Here is a 19,676-nt window from a genome sequence, read left to right as displayed (position 1 = left end):
TAGTGTGGTTAACTTCCTGTAACTTAACCAGCTTGCTTTGAGTGGGCACTCTGGGGGCGGAGCATGCTCGGTTGGATAGCTGAGAGAAAAAGCCGAGGCAACAGTCCGGGGTCCACCGCGCTCGTATCTGGTCTGTGTCCAACTGCTTTTTTTCCTAAATGGCAACGACGGCAGAGGACCAGCGGGAACCGGCGGACGCCGCTGCACTGTCGACACACCACGGCTGCCACCACCACAACAGCAACAACAATAACAACAACAATAACAACAACAAAGACAGCGAGGCGGGAGAGAGCGCGACCTCTGCCACCGCCAGCTCGACAGAATCCGGCGGGACGGCGTCGCAGAGCATCAGTAACGGCTCGGTTATCAACCCTAACGGGGGGAACAACGGGAAGTGGGTTCGCCTCAACGTTGGCGGCACGGTGTTCCTCACGACGCGGCAGACGCTCCTCAAGGAGCAAACTTCGTTCCTGTACCGGCTGTGCCAGCAGCAGGACCTGCATTCGGACACGGTAAGCCCCGCCAGGACGCTTTAACCCCCGCTGAACGGTGCTTCGCTCCGGGCGAAACATAACTATTATTTTGTCACAGCAGCGGGTGAGCTGGGACTGCACCTCCTCCACTTATTTTCTTTGTGATGGTTTCAACGTCCTGTGAGCATTTAAGTTTGATAGTTACTTTGTCTCAGGCGCTATTATTCTGGGTACTGGCAAGTGACATTGTGCCATATATCAGATTTCTATGAAAACGAATGTGGTGACAGTACATTACAATAGACGTTGCACACCATTCGTGTTGTGGCACGCAATTGTATTTGTTAAGAACAGAGACACTGGTGCGGTTTTTGATCTCTTGATAACACTCCTGCTATCTGCAGCGGCTTGAAGTTAACAACAGCTTAGATCGTTGAGGCATCTGTTAACACACGATTGGTTCGATTTATCTTAACAGGCTTACTGCTTTGGTCTAAAATGGCGATTATTTTCTATAAAATGCGTGTGCATCTGTTTCCATAAAGTACGGAATTGTATCCCATGATATCACTCCAACATGAGTACTGATTTCCCTAAAACTTGCATCTGTCCTCTCCCGGAAATCCACTCCTGCAGCTCCAAATAGGCATGGAGCAGCCCACTAACCAGGAGATATACGTGCAGTCTGAAGCACTTCCACTCTCCTGCTTTTCTTCATGTGAATGTTGCTTGGGTCAGATGGATGAACACGTGCCTCCTCTTCTGCAGGGAGCCACACAGTTGGTAGCTGTACAGCTGGCATCTTATGGGGAGGGTAAGAGAGAGGGAGAGTCTGGCTGTCACATGTAGACTGAAAGGACTTGAAAGACTCATGAATGATGCAGATTTCTATTATGCTGCATGGACTTTGATATGCATGAGTATGACAAAGGGTGGGGGGGGGGAGGTCCTCCTCGTGAACCACAGCCCACTGTAAACTGATACAATGCTGCAGGCAGGTGAATACCTCCATGTTGCCAAAATTTCAGCTTTTCTGGAGAAAATAGGAGGGGGTGAGGAGTTGTCTGATCAGTGGTGTGTAATTTTATACTACAGTACATTAGGTAGCACAGCAGAGAGCTGGCAGGAAATGAAGCAGGTGGTAACGATTAATAAAAGACCTTGACTGAACACAAACCTGTGATGATACAATTACATGGTGAATGTGTTAAACTCATGGGCCAGCAGAGCACTCCAGAGATATTAATTAGTTATTCAAATTAGCAATTTAAAAGTAGGGTTGCAAATATTCAGTTAATCGGCTGACAGATGGATAAGCGTTTGTTTGGTTTTTCTTGTCACCACATCGCCATAGACTATAGGAAACTGCATAGGTTCTTTCTCACTTTTTAAATGATTTGATGTTTAATTGTGTAGGTCAATCTGTAAATCAATAATTTGTTGTAGCACTCCTTGAAATTTTATTTATTTTGTGAACCAATACATACAATTTCAGACAAATTACAACAATCCTGGGGCTAAAAATATATATTTTAATATATTCTTAGATTAGTCATTAAGGGTCATTGCTGACTTTGTGCTTAGTTTTGATTCATCAAAAAAACCCTCCTTGCGGCTCTTTTGGGTGATAGCAGATTGCTACAATTGCTGATAGTTTTTATGGAAGTTGCTGATTTGTCTGCAGACCCTCGCTAATTAACCACTGAGTAGCTGCTGTGAGCAACCATTCATCAACCAGCTGGGGAATTTTCGCTCAGTAACCTAGTATACCAGACCGTAACCGGGGATCGCCAACTGGTATCTAAGCCTATGTGAATGGGGCCTAACTGGTTTTAACCCCCCTTGCAGCTGTGGGGCACCTGCAAGCCATTATGCAATCTGCCTTCTGCCCAGCTTCTCCTTTCATGCCCTATCAGACTAAATGTGTATTTAGCGGGGTTTTGCCAGCTCTGTGCTGAGGTCTTGCTGCTCTTCTTGCCTCCAGCTTTCCATGTATGCACATGGCGGAAGGGCAGAGCCATGCTATCAAATACAAATTACTGCAGCTGGAAGTGGCGATCTCCTTTTGATTATAGTGGTCCCGACTGAATTGACTTTTTAGTCAGGAACAGCAGTGGACCAAAATAGAAAGAAATTCACCCTTCTAAAAGTACATGTCATGTTTCAGTTGAGAACATTGTGCACCTGCCAGTCAATTCCTGACCTTTAGAAAGGTTTATTTTAAGATTTTTTTTTCCTCTTTTCTTTTTTTGTGACTGTTACAGGAAAAACAGGAAATGCGGGAGAGCAGGGGAATTTTAGGCTGGTGTTTGAATCTTTAGTGGCTGCTCATAGTGTACGACTACATGTGGTATTCACCCCAGTCCCAAACTGTGACACAAATACTAAACCAGCGGGGAAAACTGCATCAAGTCATGCTTAGGATTAGAATCGAGCCTCCCTTTAAGATCAAGATGTGGCTTGATGATTTGCCACATCGCTTATGCTGTTATTATTATTACATGTGCAGTCACTGAAGCAGGTTACAAACTGAATATGCGACAGATCCAGAAATAACAATCGCAGAGGATTGAGTGGGATTGTGGTGCGCAGCAGTGATGACTGGGTGCTATGGAAAGAATATTCCTGTGTGACCTTCAGCTGTGACCTGACAGGAGGTTTCTCTGCGCTGCCTGATGACACACATGTAATCTCTCTTTCTGTGTCTCACAAATATTCAGACGCACACCAACACTCTCCTTCCTCCTCATTATTTTCTACCTCCCTGTATTATTTTCTTGTCCTCTCTGCATTCTCGCTCTTGGTAGTTGACTCACTTTGTTTTACATTCATGCTTTTTTTTTTTTTTTTTTTTTTTTTTTTTTTTGCTCGTGCCCTTTAATTTATGCATTGTATCACAAACTCTTGAATCTCAAACCACGGAGAAGAATACTTAAGTAAACTTCTTTTTCTTCTGATTACTACCCATTTGCTAGCAGCTCAAAAACAGGAACTGAGCTGTCAGTGAGACTCTGAATCCTCAACTGGGAGTTGGGAGCAAGAGGAGCGCGGTGGCGTAACGATCTGAGTCATTGTTTAATGTTTATACAGCAAAACATACTGCTCTATAGATGGACTTCACAGAGAGATGTGTTTCGGGGTATTATAAAGGCTTTGCCAGATCCGAGAAACGTATCATCTGTTGTCTGTCCTGAGTCCTTGTTTACTTAATCCATTATGTAAGTTAATACTGCAGTGATAACAAGAAATGTTTTTGTTTTATACCCAGGAACTCTTCATTTTCAAAGTCCGGAAAGAAACTGTAATTCCTGGAAGATTAAGGGCTCAACTCTAGTAGCCTAAAAATAAAAAAAGAGTTTGAGTAACCAGTAATTATTTGTGCTATTATTCCCAGAAATAAATGCGGGACAAATTGACGGACCTTGTGAATCAGTAATGCACTGATCTTAACAGCTAACTACATGAAAGAGGGAGCAGATTTGATGCACAGTTGGTCTGAAAATATCTGGCTCAATTTAGCCTCCTCTAAAACAAAATCTGCATCTTTCTTTTTAAAGGAAGTGTTTAACAGTGAGTGCGCTTTGTTCCTCTCAGCTTGTCAAACTTCTTAAGACGTGAAAGTTGATATTGGAGACCAAACAAACAGACACTGCCTGCTAAAACTAGGTCACATCATCTCATCAGCTGACTGCAAATATCACACTTCTACAGTTTGGAGCAACACAGGCTATCCTTCGAGCGCTGCCTCACCATTTTTTGTGTGTGTGTCAGCATACTTTGTTAACTGGCCAACATCAAGCTGAAACGAGCCACCCCTCGAGTTAGTTACCACACAGAACATTGTAAATCCAAATCAGTTAAAAGCACTTCAGCCTGTGTTTCTTTTGCTCAAGAGAGGAGCTGATTTTTAGGTGCTGGACAATCCTCCCACCCCTCCCTCTCAGACGTTTGCATGTCTGCACTTAGGAGCTCCTGTCTGTCTTTTTTTTTTTTTTTTTTTTTTAAACCTCCACATAGACGCTTACAATCTGTCTCCGTGCGACTGTTTTAATGAGATTACTGGCACTTAAAATGCTCTACCTCCTCACCCAACCAAACCCAGGGCTCCCCTCCTTTATCCGTGTGGATGATCTCGCACCATCCCAAGCCAATTACACCATGGATGACTGGTTGTGGGCCATAACAACACAGCCAGGTTCTGTGGTTTAGGGATTATTTGCACGTATGCATGAAATTTTTTGTTAATTAAGTTTTTAACTTTATTAATTGTCCACAAAACCCATCTCATCCCACAGTGTCAACACAGCCTCCAAAAATGCTAGAGGCAAGGTTTTTGCTTCAGAGTTGTTTAAACTTGTAAATTTGAAAATGCACAAATTGAAGGCTGAGAACACAGTAAGAGGTTGGTGGGTGTTTTAACCATATCCCATGGCAGGATTTCACAACTTTCTTTGCTATTCCTGTTTCCTTAAACTTATTTGTATAATTAGATTGATACATATACAGGTAAAATAAGTCAGAGCTATAGGATGGGGCAGTGTTTTACATGCTTACAAATGTGTAGTTGGTGTTTGGGAAAGTTTGCAAAAAAAAGGCACATGCGACCAAGCTTATTTTATGCCTCCCACACGAAAAGTGTCACTGGCACTTGAGAAGTCAGTAGTTTAGCTAGGCCATCTTTGATCCCACAGACCATAAATTAGACTGATCCGTAATTAGAAATCACCCTTATTTCTAGAGTTTTATCACAACTCCTGCCCCCATTCATATCAGAATTTCATAGACAGGCTAAAAATGAATGTGTTATCTCTTATTTTCACCAAGACTGAGGATTACTAATAGTATTAATAATACTTAGTAATACTTAATAGTTTCAACTGCACAGATATTATAGCAGCAATACAAGGAGTACAGTGTAGAAAAAGAAACTGGACTTGCTGTGAGACTCTGTATGCTAGCATATACTGAGATGCACTGATAGCCTGGCATACCTGAAAAATGCATTAGGTCACAACTTTTTGGAAAAATAAACCTTTCAGTATTTTTAACACTGAGATACAGGTAGGAGTAGGGATGGGTATCGTTTAGATTTTATCCGATACCGGTGCCAACCCGGTACTTTTGAAATGGTGCCGGTGCTTAAATGGTGCTGAACCAATGCTTAAAGAATGGAGAACACAAACTTTGTCCAAAAACCTCTCATGTTTAGCTGGGGTTTTTTGTAAAAAGATAACAATGCTAGCCTTTTCTGCAGCTATAGAGCTTATATGGTATCACTCTATCAAACAAGAAGACAGCCGCATGTAACTACGACCGTGTTTGCTAGTTCACCTTACGTGCATTATTTTAATAACGTGTTTAGCCTGTGGCGATCGTGGCTCAAGAGTTGGGAGTTCGCCTTGCAATCGGAAGGTTGCCGGTTCAAGCCCCGGCTTGGACAGTCTCGGTCGTTGTGTCCTTGGGCAAGACACTTCACCCGTTGCCTACTGGTGGTGGTCAGAGGGCCCGGTGGCGCCAGTGTCCGGCAGCCTCGCCTCTGTCAGTGCGCCCCAGGGTGGCTGTGGCTACAATGTAGCTTGCCGTCACCAGTGTGTGAATGGGTGGATGACTGGATATGTAAAGCGCTTTGAGGTCCTTAGGGACTAGAAAAGCGCTATACAAATACAGGCCATTTACCATTTACTCAACGTAAATTACACACGAACAACATTAAGCTACTCACGCAGAGAAGAACGGCTGCTGCCATCATCATCCGTCATCATTTCTGCTACACTGGCAGGGCTAGGGGCCAGGACTCTCCTCTTCGGGCTCTTGGGGGATGTTGCTAACTCCGGGTCCGATAACAGGCACCACACCCGCAGTATGTGCTCGGTCTTGCAGCAAGCTGTCAAATACGGTGTATTTCTTGGCTTTAAAAAAACACTATGCGTCGCCAGGTGTTTCATCAGATTCGAGGTGTTACCTCCTTTGCACAGTATCACCTTAAAGCACTTGTTGCAGGCTGCTGAGTTTGCATCTTTTGATGTGAAGTACAGCCAGACTTTTGACCGCTTCGCATTTGGGCGTTTTTAATCTGTAACTCTAAAAGAATGTACGTACCTACCGTTTATGTCAGAACCAATACCGGTACCCATCCCTAGTTAGGAGGTAATTGTTGTGCGCATGTTTTAAAAGGTGAATGGGGTTTTGTTAGATTATAGGCGATGGGCTACTGGACGTCCTTACCGCTACAGGGAAGTGTTATAGAGTCGCATCCTATTTCCCTGAACAAATGTTGTGTAAACCATTAACTCATCAACTAATGAGTACCTAAATGTCATAACTGTTGATTCCCTCCCTTTGAGTCTGTTGGACTTCCCACAATAATGAAACTGAGAAAGTGACCTCTCATAAAAAAGGCCATTTTTAAAATTTTGTTATTTCTGTACTTTATTCATACTCATTTTAGCTCAGTGTGAGAGTCCCTGCTATTGTTTCTGCTGTGATCCTCTGCTTACTGTTTCATTGTGTGTAACATGGTGAAACTAATACACACAGAGTGGAGCAGAACATGAGGTGAAGTAAAGAGAAACTCATTCTAGTTTTTCATAATGCGTTATGCAACTGTAATAAACAATTGCTATAAACGCTTAAGACATAAGGATCAAATGTCTGAAAGCTAAACTAAAATGCCTGTTTTGCTCCGCCAATGAAAAATAGCGCACCCAGGCAATTCAGTGTAATTTACATTAGCATGGACTGATAGTCATGACTGGATTTATTTTGCTTGTTTGGTTCTTATGTACACAACGTTTTTGGTTGTAAATGAAGTGCAAAGGGAAATGTGCTAATTTGGTTTTCTCTGAGGTGCTGGTGCTTTAGTTTGGCATCCAGTCAGTAGATAGAGAGAGATCACCTGTATAGTAAGAGTAATAATACTAAAAATCAACCAATAGCAGATGGAGAAAGACAGCAAGACTCAAGTGATGGCTGTGACACAATTCAGAAAGCTTTCCCCTCGTGTTGTTATGGCCACACTGTCAAGTCAAGTCACGTCGATGAGGCGTCAGTTTGTCCTCCACTGCAGCTCTGCTCATTTAGGATGTCGAGTGTGTCTGTATGTACCTATGTTTATGCCCGGAGCTGCAGTCTCAGCTTTTTCACGCTCTAATCACTGTTTTTCAGTACAAACGCATACTCTCCTAACATGCACTCAGTTTATACACGGTGCCTCTTGGTCTTCAACTCTGATCTCTGCTTTCTTGCTCACATACACAAATGTGTAAAACCCATATGTCTTATTCATCCATGTCTGTGACAGTGTCCACCTGTTTCTTTGAACCTTCTTTAATACAAAGAAATTTCCTTTACCTCCTATTTCCAAACCAGGGTATTTTTCTTGTTTGTTTGTTTTTCTCATAGCATTTTTTTTTTTTTAATCTTTTGTCCTCTACTGATCTTTTGTTGTCCTCCTACCCCCCCTGTTTTTCATCTAATCCATCCCCACCTCCTTCCATCCTACAGAGTGCTCTGAGGAGTACACTGGTGTTTACACTCCTCACTCTCCGTTTTCAGCAAATGCTACTATAACAGAGCTAGAGCTTAACCAGCAGTGCTGCTGTTTCTGAGGGTTTTTTGTTTGTAGTAGTAGCAGAAGCAACAATATTGCTGACCATATAACTTACTCTTATAGTGGGCTGTGTTGTGCATGTGCATGCAGAACACGCAAATAAAAGTGCTAACATCCATCTGCACAAGATGCTGCTACAGGCCAAGATTGTTACTGCTTGAGCAGGCAGTCAGAAAAAGAATCAGTCATGTGACTGGAGCATGTTCTCATTATCTAGCTGGATATCTTCCTGCTCATTGACTTACTGCATTAACTGTCCTTTCAGTCTATATATGGAGACGCAGAATACCTCTGTATATAGCACCAGCCAAATGCTGGTATATGGTTAAATCTGTAGAAAAGCTAACTCTGATGTACTCTCTCTTATCAAGAGATAATGGTTTGTTTTTTGGGCTGAGGAATTCGGCATTTGAAAATCATATAATTTCCAACAAGTCCCGCCCCTTTTCCCCTTAATTTATATGCCTTTGCCTGTATCTCCTATTGGCATGTTTTTGAACTCCTCCAGCAGTGGCTCTTTTATGAACTCGACTCTAAAGGGCGATGTGCTTCAAGCATTCATTATGGAGAAGAGCACAGGCAGGATGAGTGTATATGTGTAGGGATAGGAGTCATGACATAACAACCAGGCAAGCTTGTCACATGTAGCCTGGAGATGCAAGTGAAGTAGGCTGTTGACACACATGAGCACACAGTTTACGCTGACTTTCAGTAACCAGTAGGGTTTTTTTTGTTTTGTTTTGTTCCCATGTAAAAACAGCTGTTGTTACCAGAGTAAATCTGAGTTCAGTCCACACAGTGTGGAGCGCACAGTGGAACAGACACGCACACACGAAGTGAAACCAAGAGAAGAGGTGAATAAAGAAAGTAGCACAAGCGTGAACAGTAGTAAAACACAAGCAACAAACAAGAGTGACTGCAGACAGTTCTTGAGCAACATGTCACCATCTACATTGCTTCAGATAGAATCACATGCACAAATGCAAAATAAAAACTCCACACTTCATAACATGAGGAAATGTGTTATGAAGGCTGTAAAAATGCAGTAATGATATAATGGACTGTCCTCTGTCTGTCTCTGACTCTTTTCTGTAACAGGATGAGACTGGAGCTTATGTAATTGATAGGGATCCTACCTACTTTGGCCCCATCCTCAACTACTTGCGGCATGGCAAACTGGTCTACAACAAGGAGCTCGCTGAAGAAGGTCTGCATGATTGTCTTATTTGCTTGCCAGTAGAAATAAGAATAATACTAGCACGTTTGTTGCAGTATGATGCAATCTTTCCCTGATGCCTTTCTTTTGCTTTTGTGTTTTTAATTGAATTTGTGCACTTTATATGAAGATTTGGTATGTCTGAAGAATGTATAAGTCTTCTACTGAGGTAGCTAAAATCAGTTAATGAATAATTAAGAAACGGTTGACAGTAATGGTTAACAGATGGCCAGGACTAATAATCAATAGTAGAGTGATGTGGTTAAATATATGTTCTATAAAGGACAAAAGTAGAATTAAAAATTGTTAGCTTAAAGGAGTATACAGTGGTTGAAATATGAATGATGTTTAGCTGAATATTAAACAATAATATTTAAAGAATATTCTGTTTACTTGGACTGGTTTGCAACATGATTAGGGTGCAGCTGAGGTCATCTGGCGTGGAAATGTTGCACTACAGTGTCACACAGCAGCTGAGTTGAGTGTTTCTTCTGTGACCAGGTGTCCTGGAGGAGGCCGAATTTTACAACATCACCCCGCTCATCAAACTGATTAAAGAGAGGATCGTAGAGAGAGACTCCAAAGCCACACAGGTAAACGCACAACCTGTCAACAGTGAATCACTGAGCTTCCAACTATAAAACGCAGTATATCACATTTATGTTGATTGTATTATTACTCTTGAAACATATAATATTTACTGTATTTAGCTGTTCTGACATGTCCTGTGCTAAATATTGCAGTATTGTTTAGAGTCATAGGATATAGACGTTTGAGCGTTTCAGTGCTTCAGCCTTTATTAATGATTTTGTTCCCCCGGGTGCTTCTATAAAGAGGCCGCTGCTGTACATCAGCCTTCTCTCTTCTTTCTTTGCTTTTCTCGGGATGGTTGGACTCACTCTTATATAATCCTTCTGCCCTCTCGAACATACTCCCACTCTCCCCTTATCCTACTGTTCTTTACTGGACTCACTGCTCGTGTTTGCCTAGCAGGGTTAAATATTGTGCAGAAATATGAAAATAGTGGTGCTGGCTTTTAAACTGCCCAAATAGGATTTGGTAATCCAGAGCGTTGAATGTTATGCAATATGAAATGACTGCACCTTATTGGAAAATTCATAGAATTCAGTCTAGCAGTGTCAGTATTTACTTCCCTTTTTGTATCTCTGGAAATGGTTGCACCTTCCTTTTCATTCATTTCCTGCATCGTCAACTCTTTCCTCTCTCATCCTTTTATACTAGCAGGTGCCCCCCAAGCATGTCTACCGAGTTTTGCAGTGCCAGGAGGAGGAGCTGACTCAGATGGTCTCCACGATGTCGGACGGCTGGAAGTTTGAGCAGGTCAGCGTGCGCACCTGCAGAAAGCCCCGCACCGGACTGCTCTGGACTGTGGGTTGGACTCACGCTGCTGCTGACCCTTTAACCGTGACCCTTGGTCTAACCCCTCGGTCCTGACCCGAGCCTTGCTGTTTGCATTCCCAATCTGAACTTTCCATTAAATCCTAGATTATGCCCTTAGTCTAGTTCTTGATTTGCTGGCCTAATGTTACAGTGACACTAGAGAAAACGGTGGTTGGAGACAACAGCACATGCAAAATAATTACATCCATGTGCCATCAACTGGCAATCTTGTGGAGTTTGAAATGGTTGCTTGGAAGCTGGGGACCAGGTCTCCAAATACTTCCTTCGAAGTCAACCTTCTATCAGTCTGCTGTGAATTTGTGATTGAATAGGGTGAAGTTGGCAATTATGTATCATCCGTTTGTGATAATATGGCAAATAACTGTGACAAATCAGTGGAAATCATAAATTTGTGTCCAACTCCTGCAAAGCTATTGCTGTGCATACAGAAATCCACAATAAATAGAAATTCATAGTAACTACTTGCATTCAGAGTCTAACCAGAACCACACAGATTAGAAAAGAAATTCAGAAGTTCCTCCATAAATGGAAGCGTAGTTGCTCCAGGACGAGAGTTTAACTGCAGGATGACAGGCACTCAGCAACATCGCATTAATGTAGGAATAACCAAATTACATCAAGTTTAGTTAAGTCCCCGTCTGGCAAATAGACTCATCAGAACTAAGTTGCACTCATCAGTTCAGACCGACAGACTGATTGCGATGTTTTGGCAATCTGTCTGCCTTTTATAAATTACACAGCAGTTATTTGCAGACATCTGAGCGCGATTGCAGTCGGTCCGTGTCGGACCACGACTATTTAAAGACACCTATGGGGACCAGACAACGCTTAGTCCCCACACCTACTTACATTTGGTCGCTGAATTTGATGCAGTCACTGGGCAACCTTTTTTGTCGCCTATTTGAAAGGAGGTTGCCATTTAATTTGTACTCTAGCGTGACTGAGCCATTAAACAGCCCCTTTAATCTAGTGAGTCCGTGTGAGTTAGTCCCAGAACCTGTAATCTTAAAGAAATCGTAAACTTTTATAGTTTTAAAATTATGATACTGATTTTGGAGAACCAGTTCTGTCAAATAAACACGCCTTCTTGTCTGTTGTAATGTCAGTCTGTTATTGGCCACATCTCCAAAGACGACCTGTTAATATGTTTAATACTTCTAGACTTCATGGCGTTAAACTGGCCAGCCTTTACAACACTGTAGGCTAAAAATCGCACACAGACCCTGTGTCCCTCCCCCACTCCTCTGCTTTAGCACTTGGCTCCCCTGCATGCTGCACAGCTATGATTTTCATATATTTTTCAGCAGAGCTGACCCGCAGTTGTTTTGCTGTTTCCACAAGTACACAGCGCTTGAATCTACTGCTGCGTCCTCCCCCGTCCCCCAGCCATGCATGAGCAAAAGCAACCTTCCTTAGCTGTAGTATGGGATCTCCACTTTCTGTCTCCTGTGCTGGAAGTCCCCATGATACTCACTGTGTGTCTTTGTCTCTGTCCCTCTCTGCTCTGTATTTCTCTCTGCATCTGCGTCTCTTTCTTTCTAGATGGTGAACATCGGCTCGTCGTACAGCTATGGAACAGAGGATCAGGCTGAATTCCTGTGCGTCGTATCAAAGGAGCTCCACACGGCCGGATCTGGGCTGGGAACAGAGCAGAGTCACAAAACCAAGGTGAGTCTCGATATTTTGCATGAACACACAAGTATATTTCAAAATACACTATGGGGAGAAGCTGCTAAGCTGTGTGTTAGCTGTGTTCGTATGTGTGTATTTCTGCTTTGTTGCGCGATGTGTGAAAGAGTAGAGGTCTCTCAGCTCATTAAAGGTGATATGAGTGTGCTTTGATCCTGCGCCTCTCCACTCAAAGCTCCAAATGTCACTCCCCTCAAAATGTCATTCACAAACACATTCACTCCATCATTCACACAGCTCTGCCTTTCATTCCTGCAGTTCTCAATCATTACTGTATTGGTTCTTCCTCCTTCATGTGGATATATTAATATATATCTGTGTCTGTTTTTTACCTCTCAGCCTCTCACTGTCCACTCACTGACACTCATCCGTGTGCTCATTTTTGTCATTTTTCTGTCGCGTTTTTTTTTTTTTCTTTTCCCCTTTTGTATTTTCTCCTCCTTCCTTCATGCTGAATGAAGCCCACAGAGATGCAGGAGGAGGAAGCGGCGAAGGAGGAGGAGGAGGAAGAGGGGGGGAGAGATACCACACCAAATGAGTGGCTTAGAGAATGAGGGAGTCATGTTTCTTTGTTCCAAAGAGATGCCTGACTGGGTGAGGAACTGTGCAAAAGATGTGCTAGTGGGTAGATGTAGTGGATTTTAGTGTGTGTGTGTCTATATGTCTGTGATGTCTGTGAGAAATATAGAAGAGGTTTCATGGCACAGCATTGAGTATGGCCTTACAGTTGCCTTTCTGTTTCAGTCTGAAGCTCTTTCTTCATTGAGTCAGTCCCATGTTAAAATGACCAAATGTAGTTGTGCATTTGGTTAAAGTAGAGCTGGGCGATAGAACGATAACGATATGTATCGCGATATAACCTTTTCTCGATAGAAAAATTAAACTATCGCGATAGACCTCGCCGCTCTTGTCCTCTTAAAAAAACAAAAAAAAAAAAACAAAAAAAAAACCAGCCAATCCAAATTACGTAGCGCAGAGCCGAACCAATTACAGCCGCAGCGTCACGTCACGTGACTTGTTACGTACAGCACAAGTGCCAAGCCGCACATGTGTATTTGTTTGGGAAGCAGCCAGCGGGTAATGGAGGAAATGAGTGTGCCGACTAGAAAAATCAACCGAGCGTGACCGAAGAGAAAACAGATGATGGTTCCAATGCCGGAGAGATTGTCGAACGGAAGAGCCACAGAAGTTCCGTAGTGTGAAGGTATTTCGGCTATTTCAAGTCTGACAAAAAAACAGAGTAGCGTGCACTGTAAATTGTGCCGAAAGCAAGTCTGGAAATACAATAAACTGGTGCATGCGCTACGTCCACACGTACCCGGGTATTTTTGAAAACGCAGATTTTTCTATGCGTTTGCACCTTTCGTCCACACGTAAACGGCGTTTTTGGTCACTGAAAACGAAGATTTTTGAAAACTCCGTTTTTGCATTTACGTGTGGACTAGAAAAACGGAGAAAACGCAGCGTCAAAGGTGTGCGCATTTTTTGACGTCACACTGTGCGCCACGTTATTGTTTCGGTGAAATGAATTTCTACAATACTGTTACTGTTAATTCTACTCTCTGCAGTGTTTAAATGCTTACATATACACACAGTTACTGTCCCTCCACACATACGACTCGGTTCTGCTTCTATGCCCCAGCTTTGTTTACTTTTTCCCACCGAGGCTTCTAGACTTCTGATTGGCCAACATTTCTGCACGGTTAGGAATCTAGCGCCACCTGCTGCTTTGGCATGTTCATAGCAGCGTTTTCCTTCATTTCTCCCTTTATGTGTGGACGGGATTATTTTTTTTAAAACGAAAACGGAAAATCTCCGTTTTCAAAAATACCCGTGTACGTGTGGACGTAGCCTCAGTCTCTGACTGGAAGCGCTAATTCATCATTCGGCTTTTGTCAGACTAAAGTAACTGTTAAAACTGTTTGAAAAGCTAAGCTATACAACAAGGAGAGATTGAGAATTTCCTTTTAGTTCTCAGTTTATTTGATATTGACAAAAGTTAGTCAGTTTTGTCTGTTCTTCTGTAAAACAAACTAAGATTTATTTTTAGAATTAATATTTTGTTTCTAAGTGGAATTGACAATTTAGTCTGTTTCGTTTGTTCTATTTTGAAACTTAAACGCTTTAGCGGCTGCCTTTTGTGTAGTTTGCAATATTTGCCTTTATTTATCTGAAAAAGTCTCATGTTCCTTAAGTACATCTACCCTGTTGAACTTATTATGGGAAATAAATATTTAAATAAAAACAAGCTGCTGATTATTTCACATTTTACTTGTGAGCAACGGCACATTTAAATCTTACAAATATAGTTATTTGGCTTATATCGTGATAGATATCGTTATCGCCTGAAATGAAAAAAACATATCGTAATATGAAAAAAATCTTATATCGCCCAGCTCTAGGTCAAAGTGAATGTTGCATTTAGATTACTGGTTGAAAACTGTAAGGTTGCAATGATTGTAACACATTAAAAAACATGGGCAAAATATAACACATGCATAATCGCTAATCATGATTTTGGACCATAAACAACAAAAATAAACTCTTACTTTGACTAGGATGGAGGCCTTGTGCTCATAACCAACATGAGCACAGGACCAGTTAACTTGTATTATATTTTTAGGATAATTATAAGTTATTTACACCATTGCACAATTGCTATTGGTCCTATATTTACAGATATGCTTGTTATACCAGCATGCAAAATGTGCTCTTAAAGTAACATGCCAGTAGTGTCCCTGCAACTAACGACAAGAACGAAGCGATTTCCTCTTTATCTGCAAGTTTACCCCTTAACTGTAAAAAGGCTGATGGGGTGAACACGATAACTTAGACTTTTCGAATGAATACTAGTAAATATGTCAGAGGAGTTCAAATCTCAGTGAGGTCAGGGTCAGAGGTCAAGTTTTTTGAAAATCTTGTGAACACGATAACTCGCGAAGGTAGTCCCCTGGGATTTGGTGTAGCACTGTGTCAGTATTTTTTTAATTCATGCACTGATGTTTTGTGTATAACATTTAAAGTAACCAGTATTATAATAATAATAATAGTTATTGTTATTGTTATTTATTAGTTTGTGTTAGCACTCGATCACCAATCACAGTGGTTAGCTGGTAATTTGACACAAATATGACCAGTTCTTGTTCAGAGAAAAAAAACAGCTGTGATCAAGATACCAAGACCATCTTTTATATGTAGTTATTTGTCACTGTGATTAAATGGAAAACAGATTTCGATAAAATGCATGTGTGTGAGAGAATGTGATGAATTTTGCTAATTGGCGCTTGGTTGGAAATGTCACTTTCCCCACACAGCCTCACATGTATCGATTGAGAGCTGCGTCTCTATGGGCTCTCATTGTCAATGCTGTGACATGGAATATCTCTGACCTTCCAGTGCAGCAATAGTCTTCAGATGTCCTTCCCAGTCTGTTCACATACATATACAGTGTCAGTGTAAAGTCACACACATGTGTAATTAACATTTGCACAATGCACAATTTAAAATTCAGTAAATATCAAAGCAGAAAACACACACTCGTATGTAGTAAGTAGCGAAGATGGCTGTGTTTGTTTTGTTGTTTCCAGTCATTATGCGTGATAGTTAAGTCACTTATTCTCAGTTGCTCAACATATTCATCATCATTGCCATCATTGCAGCCAAAACCATAGCTTAGATTGTTTGCAGTGACTGTAGATTTTATGTCTGCACTTTTCCAATCTCTAATGTCTGTTTTTGTTTTGTCGTTTTGTCTTTCATTTTGCAGCTTTTTCAAATCCACGGGTCCCGGATGTAGAAATCACGAGAATTTATTTTTCCTATGCTTGTCATGTTCTGTACATGGCATTTGTGTGTTTTTGTCCGTGGACAGTCATCGCAATACGTAGCATTGTTGCCACTTCATTGACAAAATGCTGGTTAGTTTTAGCAAACATCCAAAAATGTCTAATATCACTGTTAACGCAATGGAGCAATACTATCTTAAAAAAAGAAAAAAGTGAAATCACCTTAATTTACAGACATGCTCATGTGTTGTGTCTGTGCAGATGTTATATTGCCAAGGGCAGTAGTGCAGCTTAGTAAATCATGACCAAAGAGCCATATTAGATCTGGCTGAACCAAGGTGCTGATTCTTAATATGACAGGAGAGAATTGGCCTCGTCTTGGTTAACCTGGGAGGAGCTGTCCCATCTGTGCTGCACAGGATTTGCATCATTTTATTTCCCAATGAAGCAGCTATCCCGGTGATTTATGCAATTGTTGCCCAGTCTTTGACCATCGACTCTGCTGAAGTCCTGACAGTATTTCATAGTTTGGTACGAGGTTTTCTCATGACAAAAAAAATCACCTTGGTTGTGAAGAAAACCTGCCAGCAGCTGCTGGACCACACAGAGCAAAAGTGTGTTAAATCACCCATATCAGCCTTATTTAAAGATGACTTCAAGCGTACTCAAGTAATTAAATCTTCACGAGCTCAACTCAAAGTCCACTAATTTGTTGCTCTCAGTCATTCAGGAGGGTGTGTGTTTGTGTGTTAGCATAGCCACTTCTTGGTTTGGACTGTGTAACTGAAGTAGGTCAAAAATGTGCTTGTGGGGACAATTTTACACTTTCTGGACATTACAAAGGTGCACACGCTGCACTGGTGAAAACACAAACTGCTCTACATTGTTGCCCACAGACACACACACATGCGCGCGTATATACATATATTCCTTGTTTGTGCTGATGCATACCTGCATCACCTTGCACAACAGCAGTGTTGCTTCGGTCTGTTGCCATGGCTGGGATCCAGTTCCTGCTTTGGCCTCAACAGACTTGGAGACGTTGGTGTAGTCAGGAAAGGCTTAAAAAGCAGGCATGGAGGAGGAAGGGGGCAAGGAGGAGTCTGGTGTACCACAGCTTTGTAATATTAGTGATCATATCCTGTTTTTAGTTCCAATAAAGGCCCCACAGCAAGCAGATCTGCTGCAGTGCAGGTGTATGACTGAAAATAAAATGTCAAAGAAAGCCACGTGACTTTTAACAACCTCTGCTGTGAACATGCAAGAACCACACCACAGATCACATTTGGACTCATGCACGAGACTGTGGCCAATTTCCTTATAGCTCTAGGCATCACTCTGCAAATACACCACTCACATTTGGTGTTTATTAAATTTCAGGAGGTGCACTTAGTGAATGTTAGGGTGAAACCAAAAGGGTTATACATTAGTTATAAAACAGCAGGTTTTTAAAGCATGTAGATAAGAATTTAGAGTAGGTCTGCTATAGTCCAACATCACGCTGTAGCTTATAAGAAAACACTTACTTGAACAGATGCTAACATTAAAATGCAACTCAGCACTTCTTGGATGCATAAATAAGTACATTTGTGGAGTAAGTGATGTAAGTTATTGGTCTGTTTTCAGCCTCAAATTAAGATTTGGTGCGCTTCTCAGATTGAACGCAAGCCCAGAGGGATTATTTCTGCCTCTGAGACTACAGCAGCCGTGTTGAGCATCGTCTGCCTGCAGCTTTAGTCTCACCTCCTGCTGTTTAGCTCCTACAGCACACCTACTGACCAGCAACACACAGCCAACAAGTGTGCAGGGGTCACAAATTTGAGACAATCGAGAAATAAGATCGTGGTCGGCAACCTTTTTTTTTTCCCCTTCCCCTCTATCTCCTAACATTTTGATAATAAAATCAATTTAACATAAAAAAAAATAAATGGGATGTAAATACAATATTCCATGTTTGTTTTCCATTTATAGCACTGATCAGAAAACATATCCTCAACCTGTGGGATCCTCCCGATCCCTAATTAGGAGGATTAGCAGAACACGGTAAATGTTAAATGTGTAGTTAGCCTGCAGTTACTGCGTACGATACTCATAACAGTGATATTGACAGAACAGAGAAGACCAAAAAATTTCATTTCTTCGGCTTTTTTTTTTTTTTCCTCTTCTCTTTGTGGCTTTTAATTCATTCAGTGCCTTGAGTTCAAGCAGCAAAACAGACATGTCAGCATGATCGTAGCTGTTATTCCATGCGTTTTTAAGTGGCTGCTTTTAATATTTTACAGTAGATGGTTTACAATCTCACTTTTTGTTTTTACTTTGTCTTCTCGTGCATTTACTGAGGTGTTCCTGTAGAGATAAAGAGTAAGTGTGCACACCAAACAGCTGCATGCATGAGGTGAAGCTGGTTTAAGATGTTTTGTATAAAAAGCACCACCTTTTTTTAATTGTTTTGTAAGTTTTGATGTCTAATTTATTCTTAGACTTTCTTTTTGAATATTACATTGTAAGAATTTGGCCGTTTGTTTTTAGATGCGTGTGGGGGGGTACTTTTGCTCATTTCTACTTGAATAGTGTTTCTGTTTCACTGTCCTGACGATCTCAAACAGCACATACTGTATAATCAGCAGGTTTACTGATTCCAAGTTTTTCGTCTTGGCTCACTTAAATGTATAAACCTCCATTTGCATGTCCTGTTACAGTACCCTGTTTGTTTTTTGCTTGATCCCTCACTTCATTTTTGCTGTACAATTAGTACTTAATGTGTAAACACAGCAGAGCTCTTTCATTAGCCTGTGCAAAAAAACCAAACATCTGTCATCGTCAAATCGGGATAGAAAAACATTTCTCTCTGATGCTGGAGATTCTTTCATCTGCTGTCTGTAGAGCCACTTTACTGTCTGTGAGCATGAAACGGATCCATGTGTGACGCATGAATCGTACGGGCTTCAGGAATCAGTGTTTGGATAGTTTCAAAACTGGACTTCATGCGGTCCTGAACATATGACGTCTTCAACAGAGTGAAAGGAAAATGTACTTTTTTTTTTCTTTTTAAATTTAATGTAAATGAATGTCAGCATTGTCAACAAAAATAAACATTTGGTTTAAGGTACAAAGTCTTTGTTTTGTTTTTTTGCCCTGATCACAATGAGCCCACTGTGCACTGCTTTCTATACCAGCGGTCCCTAGCCCCCGGTCCCTAGCCCCCGGTCCACGAGCGAGAGTTGAGGCTCAGGAGTGAAATTGATGGTTTTCAGGGTTTTTATCGTTAACTCTGTTTCCCTGGGTCTTTTCCCTTGTGTTATGAATACATTTTCTATATATTTTCATGCACTCTATATTTGTTTTGTAGTTGTCTTATTTTGAAAGACATGTTTTTGTGCGTTACCATAGCGACCAGAGAGGAGGATGGTCGCCGAAGGCTGTCCAAATTCGTTGACTCTCCGAATGCAGCCGACAAATGCGTCCTCTTCACGGATGTG

General features: G+C 41.5%; 1 protein-coding gene across 4 annotated transcripts; it reads left to right on the top strand.

Moving 5' to 3' along the window:
* Positions 1-57: 57 nt before the first annotated feature.
* kctd17 (potassium channel tetramerization domain containing 17) lies at positions 58-19,409 on the top strand. 4 transcript variants are annotated; one of them, XM_082543639.1, is made up of 7 exons: positions 58-515; positions 9,184-9,292; positions 9,803-9,894; positions 10,547-10,690; positions 12,266-12,391; positions 12,874-13,006; positions 16,179-19,409. In XM_082543639.1, exons 1-6 carry the CDS (start codon positions 159-161, stop codon positions 12,964-12,966), a joined length of 921 nt encoding a protein of 306 aa, XP_082399765.1. In that variant the 5' UTR covers positions 58-158; the 3' UTR covers positions 12,967-13,006; positions 16,179-19,409. The 4 variants fall into 4 exon arrangements, with proteins under 4 accessions (XP_082399765.1, XP_082399764.1, XP_082399767.1 ...); XM_082543638.1 differs by having other exon boundaries at positions 10,544-10,690; positions 16,179-19,408; XM_082543641.1 differs by having other exon boundaries at positions 10,547-10,642; positions 16,179-19,405.
* Positions 19,410-19,676: the final 267 nt, after the last annotated feature.

The sequence above is a fragment of the Aulonocara stuartgranti genome (assembly GCF_965226115.1).
Source record: "Aulonocara stuartgranti genome assembly, chromosome: 8".
In the NCBI taxonomy this organism is placed as follows: Eukaryota; Metazoa; Chordata; class Actinopteri; order Cichliformes; family Cichlidae; genus Aulonocara; species Aulonocara stuartgranti.
Note: the sequence above shows the minus strand (reverse complement) of the source record. Positions and strands in the feature narration are given on the sequence as shown.

Coding starts and splice junctions, on each gene's coding strand:
- kctd17 (XM_082543638.1), top strand. CDS start 159: ATGGCAACGACGGCAGAGGACCAGCGGGAACCGGCGGACGCCGCTGCA. Junction 516..9,183: donor AGGACCTGCATTCGGACACG/GTAAGCCCCGCC, acceptor TTTCTGTAACAG/GATGAGACTGGAGCTTATGT. Junction 9,293..9,802: donor CAAGGAGCTCGCTGAAGAAG/GTCTGCATGATT, acceptor TTCTGTGACCAG/GTGTCCTGGAGGAGGCCGAA.